Here is a 7,974-nt window from a genome sequence, read left to right on the forward strand (position 1 = left end):
GGGAAAAAGATAAACTCTGAACTAGTGCAGCCAATTCAGCTATAAAGAACAGACCTATATATTAAAAATTATCTAGATATGCATACTGGTAGATTCATACTGCACATGCTATTTGACATACGACATCCGATATCCAATAGCAAAATTTATTTCGTAGAAATAAAAATGTCGTCAACAAAAATCTCTTGGAACACGATGTTTTTATTGGATATTAAAGTGTTGCATGTCGGACGTCAAACGTAGTATGAATCTGCCATAAGTTTATATTAACCTAACCTAACCTCACCTACAATTTGAAAGGTTAATGGTTAGTTGACGGCATGGGCGGCATTCACGTGAGACATGTGCGAATAATTACACGAGAATGGATGCAAATCGCAAATCGAATAAAGCGCGTAAGCGAACTTTGCAAGACGAAAATGAAACGTCGGTAAAAAAAGCGAAGATCAACGGCTTTGTCGAAGAAGAACAAGACCTTAAGTATAGTGCAATACAGCAAAATGCAGATGTTGAGGAAAATGCAAAGAATGTTCTTTGCAGTGAAGAGCAGATTGAATTTAATGGACAATCTTTGAGAACACTTTTGTCCTCTTCCACCTCTTTAGACGCTCTTAGGAAATTTGTGACAATATGCAAAGAAAATAAAGAAAGAAACCTCGCAGCAGAGTATCTGAATGCCGGTGGCAATGTTCACGAAATTTTGAAATTATTAGACTCCTCCGACAAGAACATAATCAACGCCGGCACTGTCTTCTCTGCAATCAATATTTTACTTATAAGGTATACTTGTGACAATTGCATTTTATACTAATATTATTTGTTTTCTTTTTGTTTTTTGATAAAATATTTTTTTGGGTTTATAGGATTTTAGCCGAATATCCTCAGTGCCAAAAAAGCGCAGTCGAAGCTTGTCGCTATCTGCTCAACTCACACATGTCCATTGTACATTCTATGCTTTCGTCGAAAAGCAATGTTAAACAGCGCAGAGTGGTATTAAAACTGCTTGCAGCATTAGTATCTCTGGATAGTAGCTTAGCCAGAGAACTGCTTGTTCATTTATCACTGCAGCAGCAGACGCTAGAAAGTTTAATAGAACACACTAAGCCCAAGGATCAGCAGAATATCAGGACATGTTTCATTCATTTTGTTTTCGCATTCCTTGTGGAAGGAAGCACACCAGTGATACGAGCATTGTTAGACAAACGTAGTTTGCTTTCCTGCATTTTTGCAGGCATGCTATACGATTCAAAGGATGTTGTCTCCCTGATTTTGACCACTATAAAAACGTATGTGCTGGAGAACACCAGTATTAGTAAAACAATGAAGCTACATGTATTCTCCACATCTACTGTGTTAAATCTAGTGTCTCTCTACAACTGGAAAGGTCCAAGTAATTGGCCGAAGAACAAAAGTCATGGCTTGGATAAGAGTGAAGATTTTTTAGCCGATAAAGAAGTAATGATCTTAATTCTGACAAATGTTATAAAAATTGCCAATAAGAAAATAGAAAGCTAGGCTCTGTAACAAACAAGTAGCAGAGTTTATTAATGTTGATTTTTTTACTGTTTTTTTTTGTTCAGGTGGTTAAAGACATAGTTCATGAATTCTTAATTACTTTGCTAACATCACATCGTTATGGAATTGTTTTCCACGACTGGACATTAAGTGGCTCGCGAAATAAACACAATCAGTTGGTACATACGGTTCTCCAGAACTTGGAGAAACCTTGGGAACATGAGAAGCCATCGGATTTAGTCATTAAGATAATGAGAGCATGTCCGGATCTTATTCGTTCACAATATGGTGCCGTTGAGTCATTTCTTGAACCACGAGTATCACCCAAGTGGATTTGTGTCTTGAAATTTGTAAAGAAGGTAAGATAAAATATTTGTATATCACTTGTGTTTAATTATTTTTTTTCTTTTAATTTATCAAATCTTGTTTTCATAGATAATTGAATCAATTGATCCAGCCAATTGTATTAAGCAATGTGCGATGGAACTGAGTGCAAACAATACGAGCATAATAAGCACACTTTTGTACCTAATAGTTCCAAGCGCGATTGTGAAGAGCGCTATCTTGCCGGGGTTAAATCACGACAATCTCTCCATCAGACACGAGAGCTTGAATCTTCTTCTAGCAATGACTCGTCAGTTGAAAGCTATTTCTTTAACTGCGAAAGAATTCTACAATATAGCCGTAGTTCAAAATCAGATAACAAGTTTTATCCTTAGGAATGTTCCCAATTTGGAAACAATTCTGCAGATGTGGAACCGAGCTTTCGAAAACGCTAACATTGAAGTCCTGGATAGTGTGGGAGATGTTCAAAGTCCAGAATTGATAGACCATCTTGACGTCATCTTGACTGTTCTTCATTCGTATAAGGATGTATGCCCGGAATTGTTAGATGGTGTGATAAATGTACAACCGAATGTATTATTATCAAGCTTAAACAGTTTTCAAGATGACGAAGGCAATGGAGCGGAAAAAGTGAATCAGATGAAAATCAAAGCGATACAGTTCTTGCTTGCCTTGGATTCGTCCATCTTCGCGCCTAGAGAGAAGACTTTCAAGGAAGCCCTTGTTTTTTTAATATCACTAATTCGTCAAGAAGCGTCATTAGAGAGCTACTCTACCATTAGAACATTATTAAACACGACCGGTCTGTTTGAAACGTGCGAAGAGCAGTTGGACATTTGGATCAATGGCTTTTCGGTAGCAACAAATTCTGAAGAGAATGATGAATTGATACAATGGTTTATGTCCATTCTAAAAAGTGCCATTAAGCACACTGATAAGTATATAAATAGCATGACACAAATGGAAGGAATGATAGGCGAAGTAGGTGATTTTGACGTCAAAAAAGCGGAAGATGTAATTAACGAACTGTTCGATAAGGCCGAGAAAACTCTCAATTCTTCCAAAGAAAAATTGTCCACAACAGAATCATCTTTAATCAATAAACAATTAGATCTTGATGTAAAGAATAATACAATTAACGATCATGTCAGTAAATTTAATCAGGAAAACTTGAAAGGCGTTATTAATCACAAGCATAAAACACAAAGGCACGAGCAAATGACTAACTTTGATACTAAAAAGATGGAGGATATGATTGATAAGCTATTTGGTAAGACAAATCTCAATAATTTTTCTTCTGATACCAATGACAATTTTGGTAGTAAGGTTTTCTCTCTTGATTTAAAGAAAACCGATGACATAACGAATAATCTCTTTGATAAGTCTGACGAGGGAAACCTCAGCAACTGCAGAATGCAAGCTTCCATGTCGATATCGCCGCTTTTATGTTGTGCGCTTCAAAAGATAAATGAAAAGCATTGCACGTCTATTTTAGATTATTTATCCTACGTGATGATACATACTTTGCATTATCAAGTCATCCCGAATCTGTTGATTCGTATGGCAACGGATTTGACTAATTTGCCAGTTTACAAATACGTGCAAAGTTGGTCAAGCGAATCTAACAGCCAGCCAATTTCATTGAAGAACAAGCTTCCATCGTTGAGATTATTGCGTAAAATAAGCAGTATGTTGCTGAAGGATTCCAAAATGGACACAACCGAACTTTGCAAGCTGTTTGGTGATGGTCATTCGACGTGTTGCTTCAAATATGATGACAAGATGATCACCGTCAATCATTCCTTGTCGCTGCATGATGTCAAGACCTTGTCAAAGATGACTGTGTTTTACTTGGCGCAGTTAGCGCAGCGAGGAATCTTGCAGCAAGCCCAGCACGAAAACTGCAAAATTATGCTTATATCTTTATTAAATATTGCGCACTCAATGAATCAAGAGAATGTGGCGACACTCGAAGAAAACGCGAGATGTGTATTCACTCATCCTATTCTGTTACATTATTTCTCGCCGTTTTCTGAGAATGCTCTGAAATATCCGATGGAAAACAAGATTACCGAAACTATTCTGGAAGTTTCTGAAGTTGTTGCGTGTTTGTACGAGAAACATAATGGCGCAAGAGCTTTTAATATCTTTTTCGCGTTTAGAGATAAGTTTCTTACGCAATTGGAAAATATTATTGAAAAAAATTCTCTGCAAGTGTGCAGCAATAGTTACGACGTCGCTATTGAATTACTCAAAATAATGCAGTTAAGCGCGCAAGAAATTGAGAGCTTGCTGCTTGCTTTGACGAAACTGAAGAAGATCGTATTTATTTCAGGCAATAAGCAAGATCTATCTGTATTCGGATATATCATTCCTATATTACTGAATATGTATTGCAGCACGGAAAGATCGCAGCGCGATCAGTGTGACGTACTGAACGAACAATTAGTAGAAAAGTTGTGTTCGTACTTGATACATTTGAAATCCAATAAAGTAAATACAGAAAAATGGGAGCAAGCCTTGGCAAAATACTTGTCTACGTATCCGCATAATATTACCGGTGTCAGTACTGACACGTTCGCACTGTTATTAACAAAAGGTATTACTGTATCCACGATTCAACTGATAACAAGTTTGATTATCAGAAACACCAAGTTGATTCCGTCGTTAATAAAATGCTTCCTCAAGATGGAGAATGTGAAGCAAGGAGATATTGTGTTTCCAATATTGGGCAGTAATTTGAAGTACGAGTGGAATAAAAACTTCCTTGAGAGTCTTCACAAATGTTACAGTGATGATATTGCCGAATATTTAACCGAGCCGCAAAATCCTGTATTCTGGATTGAAGAAAATACAGCAGCGATCGTGTATCTCATTGAGAACACTTTCGATCTTGCTCTGTGCGAGAAAATTTGTGAGAATGTTTCTCAGAATGGCGATAAACTGAACATGGTATCGATTTCTTTTGTGCAATTGCTGGAAAGTCTGTATAAGAGATATGAAAATTTAATTGCGAACAAAGAGAAGCCTTTAACGGATTTGATAAAGATATTGTTGTACGTGATGACGTTGACGTTGAAGAAAGAACCAAAGAACATCGAGAAGATCAAAGTCTTATGCGAAAAATTGAACAACGCAGTGATTCGTCTGAGAAAGATTCAACGCGACTTTTTCTTCAGCTCGCTCAGCAAGAGCTACTCATGGCCGCAATTTACCAGATTTTCTTTGAAGTTGGGTCTGAAGGATGCTAAGGATGATGAAACCCAATCAAATATATTGAGAACCCTGAGCACTTTATGTGATATCGCGTATGAAGATAATGTCGATGAGGAGTACGTAAAAACGTTATTCGAAATGACGACGTCTCATTCGGAATTTGTTAATGTTATGCTTGGATCATCCACTGTCAAAGGTAAATTTGCCCATGCAATGTATTCTATCACTGAAGACGTACAGAGCTCAAAACATAATTTTTTTATATGACAAAAAAATTTTCCCATTTAATTACTGCAAATTTGCAATTATTACGTTGCCCAAAAATCATTTAGATTACTCGATTGCAAAGCCGAAATATTTCTACGCAGAAAGGTACTATATAAATAATTTTAATTATTGTTATACTTTTTACGATTGCAGGCGATCTCGTTGAATTATTGAGGATACTTGCTCGAAAGAATCATTCAGTTATGAATGCCTCGCACGTGCCTCTTTATCTCGCAGCTTACAATGCCACTCTCAGCCACGTTGATCAGCGCATTTTGCAAGTAAAGATTGCAATATATACAAAGGTATCGCGTCGTTTAAGAAGTATAAGATTACATCATTTTTATTGTTCTAGGTTCTTCAGCATTATGAAGCTTGTAATGTTACACTCCAACAGTACTGGCCGTATCTGTGGGGAAGTACTGCAGCAACGCGTTACAGTGTAAAGGGAGAAACGGACACTGCTCTCTGGAGGCAACCTTCCACTTCCGAGATTTTTAACTTGTTCGATAAGGACACTGTTAGCGAAACCATAAGAAATTATCCCGTGCATAGAGCATTAAAAGTAAGTGAGCAAAATGTTTGTGCCAGAACAGTACGTAATTTTTAAAATTGTTATATAAATTACAAACAGCGGTACAATGAGAAAACGTGTCAGATATTTGGCAGAGCCGAAGATTATTCATCGCTTATCTTCGCAGAATCTAATATCTAAAGTTCCTTTTTTTTGTTTCACAGGATGATAAATTGTATGAGAATAGCGGTGTGTACGATCCTGCATTTTATCTGCCACTACTATGTTCTTTATTGTCAGAGAACAATATTGTTGCCTGCCATAAAATAAACCAGAGTGGCGCGTTAGCGATAGTGCTAGCTGCATGTTGCAGCGCTTCAAGCGACGTTCGAATGACAGCGTACACCATCATTTCCAGATACTATTTTCATCTCGAAGCATCCAAGTACGATATTTTTATATTCCTTCTCCAATTCTATAAATTCCCTATAATTCTATATACTTTTTTAGATCCCAATAAATTCATTTAGACGTAGCGAGTTAAGATGCGGTTTTCTAAACAAATTATAATTGAAATTTGCTTGTCCACCAGATCTAAAGAGAAGTTATTATGGATGCGTCTGATTGACGCTTTACGAAGTGGCATTATATCCCTAAAATGTCCGTTGAAGGATGTCCGCCTGAGTTGCCTTACGACTACTTTCCTGGCTAGAACTTCACTGATCGCCAGTCAACCTCTGCATCCGCTTTACTCGCCGTTACACACCTTTCTGATGGCCAAACCCGCATTGGATTTAAATACTATACCTGAACTGTTGCAATTGCTACATAGTTCACACGTGGAGCACAAAGCGCATCGGTATTGGATTCTAGAGAACATTCGTGATGGCATAAAGGAGGAAGGTGACGTAGACGTGGCCCTAAAATGCATGTTGTTCAAGATGCTCCTAGGTTTTCACACTTGCATACTGTCGGACGCCAAGACTAAGGTAAGCTAATTTTCTTATTTCTTGGAAAGATCTCTTTTACTGCTACATTGAACCTTTGGACCTTGTCATTCAAGCATCGATGTAAATCAGTTGTGTTATGATTTTTTTTCTCAGAAACTCATCTTGGAAGTTATTGCTTCTATCACCAAGATTTCCAAAGCATCTTTACTTCTTATACGAGGATATGGCGTGCTTCTTTGGTTGCATCAAGTTGTCAAAAACTTGGACACTTGTGAAGCCGAAATTGGCACTATTATCACGATAATCGAAAATCTACTGAACAGTCTACAAAGCTTGACGGAAGACACCACTTGTTACAAAAGACTGTTGTTTAGCATTCTTTTCCAATTAAGGACACATTTAAAAGAATAAGCTGTAAGATTTGCGTTATTTAATTATACATTTCTTGCAGTTTCCACGATTGAAATTAAATATGTATATATTTTAGCATGGAAATAGAAAATAAAATATATAAGGAATGTTAAACAAATACCTGTAATAACTTTAACACATAGGCTTGATTAATCCAAGATCATATTTCAATTAACACATATAGTATGAGTTCCGGAAGCTCTACATGATTTGCAGGATTGTCCAATTACATGTTTGGAAATGTATGTGAGAGCTTTGCGATTAATTCCTACTTTATTCCAAATTTGGTTTCTTGAAACGTAATGTGCATCGAAATTAATATATTTTAATTATGTTAGAATGCAAAAAGATATTATAAATTAATGTGCGGAGAATCACAAATATGTTTCGGTTCCTCTTCAGTTTAACAAATTATAATAAAAAAAGAAAAGAATTTAGAAATTACATGGAAAGTATTCGATCTATAAAACTTATATATATATATATATATATATATATATATAAAGATGGTTTAAAATAATTACAAATTTAAATAAAATAATACGAAATAAACTGGTTAATGTTAATTCGTTTCTTATTACATTTTAATTTATTTAATTTTTTTATTTCTTTATTTTATCCGGTCTTATAAGTTTTTAATATTTTCTATTTAATTTAATCCTTTCCTTTTTCTACTATTCTGTTGAATTGAAGAAAGTTCAAAATATTATGACCGAAATGTTTTTGTGATTTTTCAAACGTAATTCTGCATATTAA

General features: G+C 35.9%; 1 protein-coding gene across 1 annotated transcript; it reads left to right on the top strand.

Moving 5' to 3' along the window:
• Nucleotides 1–267: 267 nt before the first annotated feature.
• On the top strand, nt 268–7,336 carry LOC105670577 (nucleolar pre-ribosomal-associated protein 1). Its single transcript, XM_012364169.2, has 9 exons — nt 268–780; nt 864–1,455; nt 1,581–1,874; nt 1,951–5,272; nt 5,497–5,624; nt 5,699–5,908; nt 6,082–6,302; nt 6,450–6,846; nt 6,961–7,336. The coding sequence occupies exons 1-9, from the start codon at nt 365–367 to the stop codon at nt 7,216–7,218; spliced, it is 5,838 nt and encodes a 1,945-aa protein (XP_012219592.2). The 5' UTR covers nt 268–364; the 3' UTR covers nt 7,219–7,336.
• Nucleotides 7,337–7,974: the final 638 nt, after the last annotated feature.

This window comes from Linepithema humile, chromosome 8 (genome assembly GCF_040581485.1).
Source record: "Linepithema humile isolate Giens D197 chromosome 8, Lhum_UNIL_v1.0, whole genome shotgun sequence".
Taxonomy (NCBI): domain Eukaryota; kingdom Metazoa; phylum Arthropoda; class Insecta; order Hymenoptera; family Formicidae; genus Linepithema; species Linepithema humile.